This window comes from Gastrolobium bilobum, unplaced genomic scaffold, assembly GCF_033153095.1.
Source record: "Gastrolobium bilobum isolate Gb01-03AN ecotype WA unplaced genomic scaffold, APGP_CSIRO_Gbil_v1 utg18236, whole genome shotgun sequence".
Classification (NCBI taxonomy): Eukaryota; Viridiplantae; Streptophyta; class Magnoliopsida; order Fabales; family Fabaceae; genus Gastrolobium; species Gastrolobium bilobum.
This window is the reverse complement of record NW_026897813.1, coordinates 5492-21664: the sequence shown is the minus strand read 5'-3', so window position 1 is coordinate 21664 and position 16173 is coordinate 5492. Positions and strand designations below refer to the sequence as shown.

Here is a 16173-nt window from a genome sequence, read left to right as displayed (position 1 = left end):
AATATCAATATAAGTCAGAGTATCATTCTTTGACGTTGGAATGTGATAATTTCCTTTCTCCTTAGTTTTTTTTCCCTTAAAAATAAAATAAAATTGACGGCGTACAAACCAAACGGCCCAATAAATTACCATTTTATCAATTCATGAGTTCAAATTGATATATATATATATATATATATATATATATATATATATATATATATATTACTCCATATCTCTTGGGAGCAAAATGAATAGTCTCATATACAATTGAAAGTTTTTCACAATTTTTTTTGAAAAAGAGGAAAAATAACTCAAATGTCACGTACCAAATTTTGTTCAAAATTCTAAAGGAACAAGAACCATGTGATTAATTTATCTTGTTGTAACTGTGATGTTAATTGAACTTCCCACTTTGTTGGGGTTTCTTGGGAATTTTGTTGCCTGTGAAGATAAAAGGAAGTACAAAGAACATGATCTGGTCAAACGATATATATGGTTGCGATAAGCTGAGATGAAAATTGAAATTTGATGCTTTATATATGTCAAAAGTGTGCATATACAACACATAAAACCATAGAAAGCAAAATCCTTAATTAAATACTTGGTCAAAGAATCTTAGGTACGAAAGAAGAATAATGTATTATTTACCAAAAAAGAGAGAGAAGAAGAATGTGTTTAAATTCATATGAAAGGCAACTACGTGGAATGAATTTTTTTTTTTTAAGTAGATATCAACCGTTTCCAAAGTTCTAACGAACCGATTAATTCAGCTTTGGATTTGAACTATTTTATGATGTATATTTTTAAATTAATGTCTCATAATTTATATACGCTGTTTTTTTTTAAACAAAAAAATTCAATCTTTAAATACTATAAAATATTGTCCAAACAAAGATAATATAAAATGTAAAAGCCTCTTTGACACATCTTTTCTTTAAGTTAAAAGCTGCTTTTAAGTTAAAGATTAAAAAATAATTTAAAAATAATGTTATAAATTATCCGGTGATTCTATAACATTTTGATGATACTCTTAGAGTTTTGGGTAAATCATTAGGATATATATATATATATATATATATATATATATATATATATATATATATATATATATATATATATATATATATATATATGGAGGGTTCTTTTGACTCCAGAGTAAGACTTTTAAGTCTTACTCCAAATCCCAGCCGTTGATGGACGGAAATCAACGGTTGTCATTAATAGTATAATTAATAATTAATTAATTAATATAACTTCCTAAATTATAACCGTTGGATGGACGAAAATCAACGGTTAGGATGGAGAGTAAGACTTACTCTTGAGTCAAATGATCTCTCTCCATATATATATATATATATATATATATATATTGAAAAATTATTTCTACAGCCACTTTAGATAAGGTTATCTACAGCTATCCTTTTTAACTAAGTATGACGAGTTATACTTAGTTATAACAATAAAGCTGTTCTTTTTCTCTCTCTCCTCAGACATTGTTTGCTGCTGTGGCGGAGAGAGAAAATATAATTTTAAAGTATGATCGATCATACTTAATTAAAAAGAACTAGCTGTAGACAAGCTTATTTAAAGTGGCTGTAGAAATATTTTTCCATATATATATATATATATATATATTTATATGTATATATTTAAGAGAGAAGCAGACAAAAATAGGTGAGACCCACACTTTTTTTTTTCTCGATGGGATCCACAGCTCTTTGTGTTTATCTCTCTTTTAAAATGATCTAAATTTGGGTTCATTAAAAGAACACACATTTTTCCATATATATATATATATATATATATATATATATATATATGTATATATATATCATAAATAGAGTAAGGATAAAACTATAAAATAAAATAAGAATTTCAAAAAGTTGATATATATTTTAAAAAAAAACTCTTATGCGAGAATTCAGTTTTTCATTTTTTTATTCATTAATATTATAAGAAAAATTCTTTTTTATTATAAGAGTTTTTAAAATTATATTGGACTAAATTTTTTGCTTTTAAAGAAAAGAAATAAAATTACCTCCCATTGAGTCTTGTTTTATAATTAAATCTTTAATTTTTTTTGTAATTATTAATATGGCCAATCCATTTCATCATGCCTGAGGTTTTTTCAGCAAAATGTCTGATGAATTCAATTTGAAAAAGTTTATTGATTTCTAAAAAATGCTTACTAAAGTTGCTAATCTAGGACTTAGTTTTTTATTGCATACAACATAAGTGCGGAATTTGTATATAAGATTAAAAAAATAAAAAACTGAAGCAGCGTGATAGTGTTTAGGGGCATAATGAACTTCAAAAATACGGTTATATAATATGTAGAATTGGAAAATGAAAGGCTAAACTGGGATATTTTAGGGAAAAAATGTGTGTCGTTTAAGTAAAGTTGTGTCATTTTAAGAGGGAGAAAGAGATAGATAAAGGATGAGAGAGAGTTGACAAAAAAAATAAAGATGTGGGTCCCACTTTTTTGTGAGTGAAAGGATATAAATTGTATCATTTAAAAGGATAAACACTTTTCTCATATTTTAAAGCATATTATACATTTTGTCCCTATAACTTTCTCTTGTTTTTACTTTTTCCCTAATCACCTCTTAAATTTAGTTCTTATATTTTTATTTTTATTTTTTAAATGTTGTTCCTATTAGCATCTCTTTCCTATGTTATCTTACTAACTAATGATATAATTATGGGTTATACTTATACAATGTTACATAAAAAATACTATTTGATCCTACACAAACATAAAAGAAGAGAGAGAAAATGAGTTGAGGAAAGAGAAAATAAAAAATTGTGGACCCCACATCTATTTGTTTGGGTAGGAAAAGAAGCTTACATCATGTTACATAATAGATGTATTTCCCTATAATTATAAACTGTATTACAAATTATTGTTAAGGGTGTTTAAGGTGTGGCTCGCTTAATAACCTGATTGAGTTTCAATCAAATCAAACTTATTTAATTCATACGTTTTATATAATACAATAAATATAATATTATAAATCTCATAATAATTTAAAAATTAATAATATATTATATGACATCTTGATTTAAATTAACATTTATTAATGACGTGACAATATATTTAAGTTAATATAATTCAATGTGAAATATATTATAAAAAATTCATTATTACAATTAAGTTATAATTGATATTTAAATTTATGTATTTTGTTGTGCTTGTCAAGTTATAATTGAATTATTACAGTATCAAATATGATTAAACAAAATGGCATGATTAAAATATTAAAATTAAGTTTGAGATAAGTTAAACTCAACTAAATTCTGAATACTCCTACCTGTTGTATTTACTATAATATTTTTTAATAAAATATAAAATTGTTTCCTACATATTAACGGAACAGTGACCAAAGTGTCACTGTTGGCCAAAAAAATTACCAGACTGCCACGCCAACAGTAAATTTTGTCAAAATGCCACGTAGCATATTTCGCTACACTGTGTAGCGAAATATGTGTGCAAATAATTCGCTACACAGTGTAGCGAAATATGCCACGTCAGACTGCTCAGAACTAAAAATGCCATGTGTCAAAATTGTAGAAATTCGCTACATAGGGTAGCAAATTTCTACAATTTTGACACGTGACATTTTTGGTTCTGACGTGATATATTTTACTACACTGTATAGTGAATCATTTGCACACATATTTTGCTAAACAGTGTAACAAAATATGCCTCGTGACATTTTGACAAAATTTACTGTTAGCGTGATTGTCTAGTAATATTATTTTTGGACAAGAGTGACAAAATGGTCATTGTTCTCGTATTAACTTCAAAACTATTAATCCCTATAAAAAACATACTAACCATGGTCGATTACATAATGCGTGGCGTCCAAGCCTACCCAAGTTTGGAGAGAAATTGTAGTGCACCCGGTACACAACAAATTTGGTGAGCCAAACCAATGAAAAGCCAGCATTTCCTGTGCAATTGTACGAAAAAAAGAAAATTTTATTTTTTTAATACAAGTGTCATGATTTTATGAAAGGCCCATCATACCCCCAGTGCACATTAAAAATTTCCCCAAGTTTGGGCTTTGCACTGTACTCTCGCATACGTGGTCGGTTAGAAAAGAAAGCAAATTAAAGATAACACTTATACCTGTTCTGTCCTATATAATTCCCACATTTCTATGTATATATATATATATATATCTATATATTATCAATTTTATCATTCAATTTTCATTTTCTTTATATTGGTGTCTAAAAATGATTACATACTAATGGAAAATTCCAAATTGTCTAGGTGATTCCGTATGTGTCCAAACTCATCATGTCTACGAATTGAATCTCTCTCTCTCTCTATCTATAAATATGTTACTCATCTCACCGCCCTTATCAGCATTTTCTAGCAACACTCAACATTGTGAAACTTTTTCTCTCTTTAGTGTCTTCTCTGCTTTTATGCTAGTGTGTTACTGAACATGGAAGGAGGAGTACCAGAAGCTGATGTTTCTGCTTTCAGAGAATGCTTATCTCTATCATGGAAAAACCCTTATGTTCTTTGCCTTGCTTTCTCTGCTGGAATTGGAGGGTTTCTCTTTGGTTATGACACTGGTAATTAAGACTTTCATCATAATATCTATGACTTGAAATACCTCCTTTTTTTTTTCTCTCTCTAGGTTTATAAATTATCATATAAACAACCAAAGTAGTGGTAGTGTTGGAGTTGATGAATGAAAGGGTATGTGCAGGAGTGATATCTGGGGCTCTTTTGTATATCAGAAATGATTTCAAAGCTGTGGATAGAGAGACTTGGCTGCAGGTAATGTTCATGAAGAGTCCACAAAACAATTATCACTTTTCCATAATTTTTCTTTTTTTTTTCTTGCAAAATTTGTTCATTTTTTATTGGACGTTAACGCCACTTACTAGTTACTACAATCATTATGGTACAGTTACAGTCATAAGTCATAACCATGCACCCAGCCTTTCGTTGATAATTTTCTCAATTTTTGTTTCTTTGGAAAACATAACCTTAATTTAAAATATAGAGCTGATTCCCAGGAAGAAAAATAATGGCTATTCAAGCAAATAACTTCTCACATAATTTATTCATTTGCAACTATGACTAAAGTTTTTAACAATATAAATTATACTCGATGCTCCATAAGTTTGTTCAGACATAATTCTTTATAAAAGAAAAAAGGCAATGATTGAGCTTTTTCAGCTTTATTTTTTTATTTTTTTAAATATTATCATGTCCGATTTCACATTATTACGCATATATAGTTAAATTAATGTAAAACAAATTTTTTTTAAAAAAAAAAGACATGCATTTAAGCTAGAGATTTGTTAAATATTACTCTTGCTAAAGAAACAGAAGTAAAAAGCATCATCAATAAAAATTAAAGCATTTATTACATTAGAAATATAAAAATCAATTAAGTTTAATTTTTTAAATAACTAAAATATTTAATATCAAATATCAAATGTTTCTTAACTACTGCTTTTTTTTTGGGGTAAAGATCTTAATTACTGCTTTTAAAATAGTACTCCTCAACAAAACTCTTAAATTATATGTATGTAGAGTATCATAACATAGTAATGTGTTAGACTTTAGGCATGTAAATGGCGCATGTTAATGGCAAATATCAAAGACTGTTTTTGTAATTAAAAGTTTACGGTGAGGGTAAACATTACCCAAAAAAGAGGATAATCTTAATCTCAAAAGGGTGTGAAAAACATCTAAAAATTGAATAATTAAAAAATTGCAATTGAACTAGTAAATACGGCTAGTAACTAAGGATTAACAAATTAACGGCTAGTAACTAAGGATTAACAAATTAAAATATCGTAGCTAACATGAATATTTTATGAAAATATTTATATTTTATTATATCACAACCAAATAAAAACTATTGATAGACTGCATTTGTAGTTAAAAAAAAATGATTTGTTATTTTCATTTTTGTGACTATTATGAATTTGGGAAATTCTCGATTCCCACACTATAAAGTAAGTGTGTGTGGGTCCCTAACTTCTTACAACTTGAAATTTGACAGATAGTGGTCCCATAGTTCTCACCATTAAGCATGATTGTGACTAATTTTAACTTGAAATCTGCATCATTCCATAAAAGGAAAAGAAGTATTTAAATAAATAACATATTTTTGTGCTAAATATGCTCGTAGACAAATCCAAAGGACACATTTATAGCATTTAACATCAATTAGGTTAGGCTATTGCTGTCAACAATTCTTTTATAAACCATTATAAACTTTGATTAAAGTTTAAATATTCACAAGCTCATAATGGTATAACTTTTTCATCTCCCAAGTTTTTTCTTACCCAATAATCATAATTTGTTTTTTTTTCATTTATTTTTAAAATTTGGTAAGAAATATTATGTTATAGAAGTAATTTCAATTTTTTTCCTCCTTGTTTCTGTGACTATGAATCTAAAGTTGATCGTCTCAATAAAGAAAACGTACACAGTATATATTCTCATGCTAAAAAAAATTTCATACAAGAAAGACCAAGATGGCGATATGAACACATCTAAATCATTTTGTTTCCAATGTAAAATTCTTTTATATATCTATTTGTGTGATTTTTAAATATGATGTCACCAACATAACACTTAGTTGCAAAAATGGGTACACAAATGTGATATAACAAGAGCTAGAAGGTAGCATCGAAATATGATTCCTTAATAACTTTTTTTGTTGAATTTTTCATTTCACGAGGAAGAAAACAGAAACAAATTTTCCCCTATAGCAGAAGTTTCATGTCACTTGTAGGTTCTTTTTTTGTTCTGAAACATACACTATCAGTTAAAACTATTAAGTGACAGATAAATAAGAGAATGTTAAACTGTTATGCTAAAATATTGCATCATAACAATTATGAAAAATTTGATGTTCATAAAACAGGAAGCCATAGTGAGTACGGCATTAGCAGGAGCAATCATTGGAGCCTCAGTGGGTGGATGGATTAACGATCGATTTGGAAGGAAAAAAGGAATCATACTTGCAGATACCCTCTTCTTTATTGGTTCTGTTATCATGGCTGCTGCTACAAATCCAGCTATTCTCATTGTTGGTAGAGTTTTTGTTGGACTTGGTGTTGGAATGGCTTCAATGGCATCCCCTTTATACATCTCAGAAGCATCTCCAACTAGAGTTCGAGGAGCACTAGTTAGTCTCAATGGATTTCTTATCACTGGTGGACAATTCCTTTCTTACCTTATCAACTTGGCCTTCACAAATGTGGGTAAATTATGCTTCACTTGTTCAACCTCTTTAGCTATTTTCATCAACATTGTGACGTAAAATATGCTAGTGACCATTGCATATGCTTTGTCTATTTTAATAAACATATATACCAATGGTTCATTAATGATTAAGCTTCTTTTAAATTCTAATTGCATTGTCTAGATTTTTTCTTTTTTTTTAATACAAACTAGAGTTTTATAACTTTGCTGTTGTTTGATATCATTTGTTCAGGCACCAGGAACATGGAGGTGGATGTTAGGAGTTGCAGCAGCACCAGCTTTGACGCAAATCGTACTCATGCTTATGCTCCCAGAATCACCTCGTTGGCTATTTCGAAAGGTTCCATTATTATCACTTTTTTAAAATAGTGCATGTAATCTAATTTTTAATATTTTCAAAATGTGTGTCTTAACTTGCCTTTCTTTATTGGCTTTTATGTTAAATACCAGGGAAAAGAAGAAGAAGCTATAGAAATTTTAAGGAAGATTTACCCTCCCCAGGATGTTGAAGATGAAATTAATGCATTGAAGGAATCAATTGAAATGGAAATCAAGGAAGCTTCAGCTTCAGATAAGATCAGCATACTGAAGCTGCTGAAAACCAAAACTGTAAGAAGAGGTTTATATGCAGGAATGGGGCTTCAAATCTTCCAACAATTTGTTGGTATCAATACTATAATGTACTACAGCCCTGCCATTGTTCAATTAGCTGGTTTTGCATCCAATCGTGTAGCACTACTTCTGTCACTTGTCACAGCTGGGCTAAATGCATTTGGTTCTATTTTGAGCATATATTTTATTGATAAAACTGGGAGGAAGAAGCTTCTGCTATTCAGTTTGTCTGGTGTTGTAGTCTCCCTTGTTGTTTTAACTGTTGTGTTCAATCAAACTACAAGTCACTCCCCAATGGTTAGCACAATTGAAACCTCTCACTTCAATAACACATGTCCTGATTATAGAACAGCTTTGAACCCTGCTGAATGGGATTGCACGAAATGCCTCAAAGCTTCTTCAGAGTGTGGCTTTTGTGCTTCTGCATCTAATAAGGTAAACGAGTCCTTCAAAAGGTTTTCCCATTCCCATATTTCATATACATTGGTACTAGTCTCCATTTAGCATATGGTACTAAACTACTAATCATTATTGCATCAATTAAGGAATATGGTCATCATATTTTATTCTTAATCTAAGTTCTAAAACAAAATAAGTCCCTATTAAACCCCGACTAGTAAGAGTGAGGGTGAGGGCAGCTTTACCACTTTTCAGTCACAAAAGACAGCTTTACCACTGTTCTAGGCTTGCTTTTTTCCTAATTTCTAACACAATTACCAATTATTTTGCAGCTCTTACCTGGGGCATGCTTAATCTCCAATGACACAACAGAAGATCAATGCCAAAAGGAACACAGACTATGGTACACTAAGGGATGTCCTAGCAAATATGGATGGCTTGCAATAATTGGCCTTGCACTCTACATCTTATTCTTCTCGCCAGGGATGGGAACTGTTCCATGGGTTGTTAACTCAGAGATCTATCCCTTGAGGTACAGAGGAATCTGTGGAGGAATGGCATCTACCTCAAATTGGGTTTCAAATCTCATTGTTGCACAGTCCTTCCTATCCTTGACAGATGCTATTGGGACTTCATTCACATTCATGATATTTATATTCATCACCATTGCAGCCATTATCTTTGTCATTATTTTTGTGCCAGAAACCAAAGGACTTCCAATGGAGGAAGTGGAGAACATGCTTGAAAGAAGATCTCTTAACTTTAAGTTTTGGCAAAGAAGTTCTGACTCTGGTGAAGTACTGAAACAAAAGACTCAATCAGTTTGAGTCAATGAGTTGTATCATGGTATTAATGTATAGATAGTAGGGAACTATGGGATTGGACAATAATGTTAGAAGAGTAAGATGTCGCATGTTAGATTAGCATTATAGATATATTACATTATCTTTAAAATTTATATTAAAAATTTTAAAATTTGGGTATTTGTGTATGCTGTTTGGTGAACCAAGTTAGTATGTGGAATCCACAAAATTACAGTACCATTTATGGATCTCAGATTTCAAGAAAGGAAATTACCAGATGATTACCATTTCCGTGTCAGTAATCTTCAATTTGTGGAGACAACCAGAATCAAGTAAAAATAACAAGAGGAAACATATGCTTACTGCAACACACACACAATTCAGAAAAAGGAATTACAACTACTTTAAAATTATGTTTGGCACTCTAAGGGCATTATGTTAGGAACGCGTCAATAAGACTGGTAAAGGAAAAAAAAATAATGCTAGATATTTAAAACCATTTTGTCAGAAAGCTTAACTGAATATGTTGGTGTTTATTGTCAGTATGAACTAGGTTATTAAACTGAGCTAGGTTAAGTACTTTCAAAATTCTACACTTTGAAGATAATCTACCAATGAAAGGCTCAGGCAATTCACCTTTTTCAAAAACATGAATAGCACGAATGTGTGAGTTGCTAGTGCTCTTCGACAAATTGTTGGAAATAGCAGCAACAGATAGGCGTATAGTTATTCCATCTGCAAGTGATTGATTCATGTACAACATGGCAAAAATTTAGATCCTTCATTTTTCTAATGATCATTTCATGCAATAAATCATGAACTTGACGTCTTTGAACTTTCCCATCAAAGCCAACTTTCGAAACATGAACTAGACTTCTATGAATTAACTCTGACAAATACTCCTTTGCAACTTGCTCTGAAGTTCTTCTCTCATCAGTTTTAACAAACCCTTCAGCTATCCATTGTCTGAGTTAAACTCTTACGACTAATGGAATAGTCCTCTTGATATATACCAAAGTACAAAATGCATGGTTTCAAATAGTAAAGCAAGTCATCATAACTAAGAGATAAAATCTTTGTTAGATTTGTAAAATGGGCATTACGCTCTCCAACTCTAAGCTCAAATTTTGACTCGCTTTCGGCATTCAAAGATGGTTTTAGATTTTGTTTAAAATAGACCACCAATGGCAGCAATTGGCAGAGGTAACATATATGGACTATGGTATATATTCTCATGCTCAAAAACTTATGATACAAGAAAGAGCAAGATGGAAATATGATCTCCTCTAAATCACATTTTTTTTTAATGTGAAAATCTTTTTATCTATTTGTGTGAATTTTAAAATTGATATTACCAACTTACAACTTAGTTGCAACAATTGGTACATAAATGTGATATAACAAGAGCTAGAAGATCCCATCGATATCTGATTCTTTAACAACTTTTTTTTGTTGATTTTTCATTTCACAAGGAAGAAAAAAGAAACAAATTTAAGTTACAGAACTTTGTGTTTTTCCCCTGTATCAGAAGTCTCATGTCACTTGTAGGTTCCTTTTTTTGTTCTGAAACATACACTATCAGTTAAAACTATTAAGTGACAGATAAATAAGAGAATGTTAAACTGTTCTGCTTATTTCATCATAACAATTATGAAAACTTGATGTTCATAAAACAGGAAGCCATAATGAGTATGGCTCTCGCAGGAGCAATCATTGGGGCTTCAGTTGGTGGATGGATTAACGATTGATTTGGAAGGAAAAAAGCAATCCTACTTGCACTTGTTCAATTTGTAAGAAGAGGTTTACTATAAGAAGAGGAACAAACAGCAAAATTCAATATCTGTTACCTAATCAAGATTTTCAATTATAATTTAAAAAGAAAAAATGCATTATGTCTACATATCCTGCATGTTGACTGAAGACTAAGAGGGAATAAAAAGTGAGAAGCGGTGTGTGATATCTCCATCACATTGAAAGTAGGTATATGTATATGTAAGTGCAGAGATAGTACAAGTTGCTGAACAAATATGGAGCTTAAGATTGGAAGCAAAACATGCATTGAACTTGCACAATGGTCAGAATTAAAGTAAACACTAACAAATAAACCATTTGATGAATCAAGAACAAGAAAGAAAAAATTCCAGAAAGTTTGCGAATACCCAGAAACATTCAACTGCGAATACACATTCAACCAGAATAATAAGGTAAATTTGAATAATCTAAAACCACATAAACATAAAAAACAACTAATTAAGAGAGTGACAATTGTGAAAACCCAATTCATTCAATAACACGGATAACCGAGTTTTCAAAAGTAAACAACTTTCATACAATTATATGAGCAACTAGAACTGTGATATCATCCATCTTTCCACCTTTGTGATTAACTCCTACCTTCTTACAAGCATCTGCAGAAGGGCCTCCAAGTTTGCTCATGGAAAGGCGCCAAGCCATCGATGCAATTACCTTAGCACATTCTTGTACATCCATTAATCTGCCTTCTTCAGTCATATCTTTGAGAACCGATTCAATCTCAAAGGGATACATATTGTCAAAAACACCATCAGTTCCTAAAACTAGAACATCCCATGGCTCTCAACATGAACCTGATACTCCACGGCAAAGTCTGGACGATCACTCCTCACAGCATTCCCCAATTGAAACGGAGTGTTGAATTTGCGCTGCTGAATGGGGGACTGAAACAACATTGTGTTGTTTCTGAACAACATCAAGCCACTGTCACCAACATTGACACCATGCAAGACATTTTTCTGAAGACTAACAATGGATGCAGTGGATGACCCTTTAGCTTTTGTATTCATGAATCATGAAAGCATGACTCAAGACTCTTTTTGGGTCAACAGAGTCTTTTGCTTCTTCTTTGATTGCAACGGTAACATTCTTCATGAGCTCACGGGCATAATCACCAGCGTCGATGCCTTTCCTAGCCCATCCACCAACACCATCAGCAACCCCATGATTTGCTTTTCCTCACATATGAAGTGGGCATCTTCTCCCAATGGCTTCATGAAATTTATCTTTGGATAGTAATAACCTCTCGCAACCATCTTCAAGCTCTCAAACTCTTCTCCAACACGGTGCTTCTTGAGCTTGACGCTTCTTCACATTCCAATGAAACAGGTGCCTCTTGAGCTTGACGCTTCTTCACATTCATCATCTTTGAACGAACGATTCAGAGAAAACAAAAACAAACGCAGCAAAGATAGACAGACAAGAAGAGGATCAAAACCCGCTCTTTACAAACTGAAAGTGAAGGGAGATTACGCGCTTTGGGAAACTGTTTTTTTTCTCTGCAATGCAATTACGTTGCTTTGCTTCTAAGTTTGCAAACTACAAACGGCTATAAAAAACATTCTGGCTTAAATTCAAACGGATATAATAATGGGAAATATAAGAATCATGTCGGAAGAAAATGACACTCTTCGTCCTCCGGCAACTAATCTTGAGTATACGGTGTCGTATCCTGATTTTGATTTGACTTTTTTTTTTTAAGCGTGAAAATCACACTTGTGTGTGCAAGAAAATGATCTTGTCATTGTCATGTGACATGACAAAAAGCGAACCTATAATAATTTAAACTCTCCTCATGTTTAATTAATAATTTGACTCTTATTAATTATTAGGTTAGTAATTTTTATTTTTTTTATATAGGAAACCAATTTCCTTCATTGGGCTTAAAATTAATTTTTTAATTTGGATTAAATGAAATTTAAGTTGAGTTTTATTTCAATCTTGTTTCTGTGTTAACTTAAAGTAGTGTTAGTGAGTGTCTACCAAAAAATAATAATAATGTTAGTGAGGTTGTTATTATTCAGTTGAAGTTAAATTTAATGGGTTTTATTTTATTTATTTTTTAAATTGAAGACGCTGTCACATATAAGATATGACTTTTCTTGGAAATCTTGGATTGGGAAAAAAATAGAAGTTGTTTTTGTTTCTCTGTTGTAATATTAATTTTTTTCAAAATTTCCTGCATTTTTCTTCTCAAAATTTAAAATTATATAGATCTTTATTTCTTATTACAGGAAAAACATTAAATTCGTTAAAAATAAAAAAAATAAGTAAATAAAAATTATATATAACTAGAATAAGAAATAAATTAATAAAATAAGTTGTAAGCAAATAAATCCTAAAAAAGTGAAAATTAATAAAATATACTTTTTTCGTATACCAACTTTGATTATTTTTTAGAGGCGAGTTGGTCTCCTAGGGATCATAATAAGTTTTGACTCTTTGAACCGACTATAAAAATAATCTGAGTCGAGACTTAGTTACAGAGTAAAACTCTTTGTCTCTCTCCAAAAATATATTTGATGGAAATCGAACTCCAATTCTCTTCCCACCTATATACTTTATTTATTTGATGCTAGTTAGGCACCCCAATAGTTCGAAAAAAGAGAGAAAAGAAAAAATCCTTTGTTGCATTTAACGTCAGATGATAAATAAACAGATTTGTCTACTTATGAACAACGTATTGATAATATCTTAGCCTTACTTTGTGATTCTCTCCTTGTTTTTCTTTGTGCCGATACTATAAACATAAAACAGTTGGTTTGATTAGAATTGCATATTACTTTTTTGAATTAGTTTATTTGTTGAAATTGATATCATTCGACACATTTTGATTTAATGTTTCTATTTTTATTGCACAATTTTTTTTTCACCACACTTACGTAAAAGTGAGTGAGTCTCACTAATATTTCATTTCTTTTTCTTTGTAATGGGATCTACTCATTTTTATGTGAGTGTGAAAGAAAAAATTTTCTACAACAAAAATAAAAATAAGAAAAAAAAATCTACAATTAAAACAAAAATATTTTTACCTTATTATACTATATTATATAAAACAAAATACAAGTAAGTGAAGCCATCATGAGGTGTTATTCGAGACCCATCAGGAGCTTGAGTTATCGGCTTTTGTAAAAATTTATGTCCAGGTACTATCTTGCATGTAGAATTGTGGGCTTGCTTGAAAGTATTGAATCTTGCTTGGGACAAGGGATTTAGAAGAGTATGTGAAGAGAGTCTTTGTTAACTAACACGTGTATTACACATGTTATGTGATTAGTTAGTTAGACCTTTCCCTTATACACGTGTACTGTAATTAGTCTGTTAGTGAATCGGTTCTAAGTTTGTTAATTAGTTAGTGTTTTTCTTGCTTGACTTGGACCAGTATATATATTGTGATGTAGCTCTTAATGAAATTGTATCGATTCATTTTTCCTTTCTTCTGAAATATGAGGTTCATGCCTATACTTCATTCGCTTCCGTATTCTATTATGGTATCAAAGCCCTTCACGGAGCTCTGATATTCGCCTTCGTTCTCTTTGATTTTCTTCTGGTCTGTTTTTCCTTTTGAGATCCTGTTTAATAACGGCGAATCAGAGTTCCGTATATGCAATGGAACCTGTAGCAGATGCTACTCTTGCCAATGGCGATTCTACACGAACATGCAATGGAACCAGTGCAAGCTTGTTCGATCTATTAGATCCAGGTAGTCCTTATTTTTTACATCCGAGTGAAAATCCATCACTCGTTTTGGTTTCCTCTCCTCTGAATGAAAAAAATTATCACGGCTGGGCAAGGGCGATGACTATGGCCTTAGTCTCGAAGAACAAATTGTCGTTTGTGAATGGGAAGATCTTGGCTCCAGATCCATCAGATTCACGTTTTCCAGGTTGGGAGAGATGCAACACCATGGTTCTGTCATGGTTGCATCGTTCAATCACAAGCTCCATCTCTCAGTCGATACTGTGGATGGAAAGAGCATATGATGTGTGGAGAGATTTGAAGGAGAGATTCTCGCAGTCAGATATATTTAGAATATCAGATCTGCAAGAGGACATATATCGAATGCATCAAGAAGATAGTTCGATTTCAGATTATTTTACTCAGCTTAAGATCCTTTGGGACGAGTTGGAAGCATTGCAACCAACACCTACATGCAAATGTGTAAATCCGTGTTGTTCTATTGGATTGGAGGTAAAGAACATCAGAGAAAGGGACTATTCCATTAGGTTTCTTAAAAGCCTCAGTGAACAATATTCACATGTGAGGTCACAGATCATGCTTATGGATCCACTACCTTCAATTAATCGAGTCTTTTCTCTTGTTGTTCAACAAGAGAGACAGCTACAGATGGAAGCTGTTATTCCTAATCAAGATACCTCAAAGGTATTCATGAATTCTGTTGAACGAGCTCCTGATAGAGGACATTTGCAATTTCGCGGCAGAGGACGCGGTCTCTCTGGTGGACGTGGTTTTTCTGGTGGACGTGGCAGAGTATCAAGGCTTTGCACTTACTGTGGGAAGACTAGTCATACTGTGGAAACATGCTTTGAAAAGCATGGATATCCACCTGGTTATAGGCAAAGAAATGTTGCACACAAGGCCAATGCAGCTATAGGTGAACCTACTGATCAGATTGGTGATATTGCACAGGTTGAGACAAAGAAAAACACTAACTAATTAACAAACTTAGAACCGATTCACTAACAGACTAATTACAGTACACGTGTATAAGGGAAGGGTCTAACTAACTAATCACATAACATGTGTAATACACGTGTTAGTTAACAAAGACTCTCTTCAGTATGGTTGGAGGGTGATTCTCTCTCAGCCCAATAGCTTATATCAAATGGGTTTCAGAGTGACCATCCTTCTGCTATTTTGGTTCAGCGAATTAAGAACATGTTATAAATATGTTGGCAAGTCCATATTTTCCATATTCACCGCGAGGGAAACAGAGTGACTGACTTTCTAGCCTATTATTCTTACAATTTTTCTTGGGCAGTTCAAGTTTTCAACGAACCTCTTTCGGGATGTCTAGAGAGTCTATATACTGACACCATTGGTATCCACTTGTCTAGGATATGTGCTTAGTTTTCTCTTGTTTTTGATTTTAATTTCCTGTTATCTCCAAAAAAAAATATAAAATAAAATACAAGTAAGTAAAGCCAATGTTATGCATCAGTTATACATAAATTATTTTTGCTCCAAATTCATACTTCTTTATTGAGTTATCTCCTCAATTAATTAAACTTACTTTCTATTTATAAATTCACATGAAAGATTTAGAATGTGAAGGAATTAAAATCTCAATTC

At 31.7% G+C, this 16173-nt stretch overlaps 3 protein-coding genes across 4 annotated transcripts; 2 read left to right on the top strand and 1 right to left on the bottom strand.

The window, feature by feature from the left end:
* The first annotated feature begins 4342 nt into the window (after window positions 1-4342).
* Window positions 4343-9319, top strand: LOC133310535 (probable inositol transporter 2). Of its 2 annotated transcripts, none has more exons than XM_061511471.1 (6): window positions 4343-4575; window positions 4713-4783; window positions 6894-7229; window positions 7467-7574; window positions 7685-8143; window positions 8659-9319. In XM_061511471.1, exons 1-6 carry the CDS (start codon window positions 4443-4445, stop codon window positions 9070-9072), a joined length of 1521 nt encoding a protein of 506 aa, XP_061367455.1. In that variant the 5' UTR covers window positions 4343-4442; the 3' UTR covers window positions 9073-9319. The 2 variants fall into 2 exon arrangements, with proteins under 2 accessions (XP_061367455.1, XP_061367454.1); XM_061511470.1 differs by having other exon boundaries at window positions 4347-4575; window positions 7685-8281; window positions 8578-9319.
* A 2305-nt stretch (window positions 9320-11624) lies between these two features.
* Window positions 11625-12226, bottom strand: LOC133310533 (probable protein phosphatase 2C 80). The gene is made up of 3 exons (XM_061511468.1): window positions 12133-12226; window positions 11964-12038; window positions 11625-11857 (listed from the first exon to the last, which is right to left on the bottom strand). The coding sequence occupies exons 1-3, from the start codon at window positions 12224-12226 to the stop codon at window positions 11625-11627; spliced, it is 402 nt and encodes a 133-aa protein (XP_061367452.1).
* A 2243-nt stretch (window positions 12227-14469) lies between these two features.
* Window positions 14470-15537, top strand: LOC133310536 (uncharacterized). Its single transcript, XM_061511472.1, has one exon. The coding sequence runs from the start codon at window positions 14470-14472 to the stop codon at window positions 15535-15537; it is 1068 nt and encodes a 355-aa protein (XP_061367456.1).
* The last annotated feature ends 636 nt before the right edge of the window (window positions 15538-16173 follow it).

What these genes read in the sequence shown, in the direction of transcription:
- LOC133310535 (XM_061511470.1), top strand. Translation starts at nt 4,443, where the DNA reads ATGGAAGGAGGAGTACCAGAAGCTGATGTTTCTGCTTTCAGAGAATGC. An exon ending in TCTCTTTGGTTATGACACTG is followed by an intron (nt 4,576 to 4,712) that starts GTAATTAAGACT and finishes GGGTATGTGCAG; the next exon opens with GAGTGATATCTGGGGCTCTT. An exon ending in TCAACTTGGCCTTCACAAAT is followed by an intron (nt 7,230 to 7,466) that starts GTGGGTAAATTA and finishes TCATTTGTTCAG; the next exon opens with GCACCAGGAACATGGAGGTG.
- LOC133310533 (XM_061511468.1), bottom strand. Translation starts at nt 12,226, where the DNA reads ATGATGAATGTGAAGAAGCGTCAAGCTCAAGAGGCACCTGTTTCATTG. An exon ending in AAGCACCGTGTTGGAGAAGA is followed by an intron (nt 12,039 to 12,132) that starts GTTTGAGAGCTT and finishes TTCATATGTGAG; the next exon opens with GAAAAGCAAATCATGGGGTT. An exon ending in CGACGCTGGTGATTATGCCC is followed by an intron (nt 11,858 to 11,963) that starts GTGAGCTCATGA and finishes TGAATACAAAAG; the next exon opens with CTAAAGGGTCATCCACTGCA.
- LOC133310536 (XM_061511472.1), top strand. Translation starts at nt 14,470, where the DNA reads ATGGAACCTGTAGCAGATGCTACTCTTGCCAATGGCGATTCTACACGA.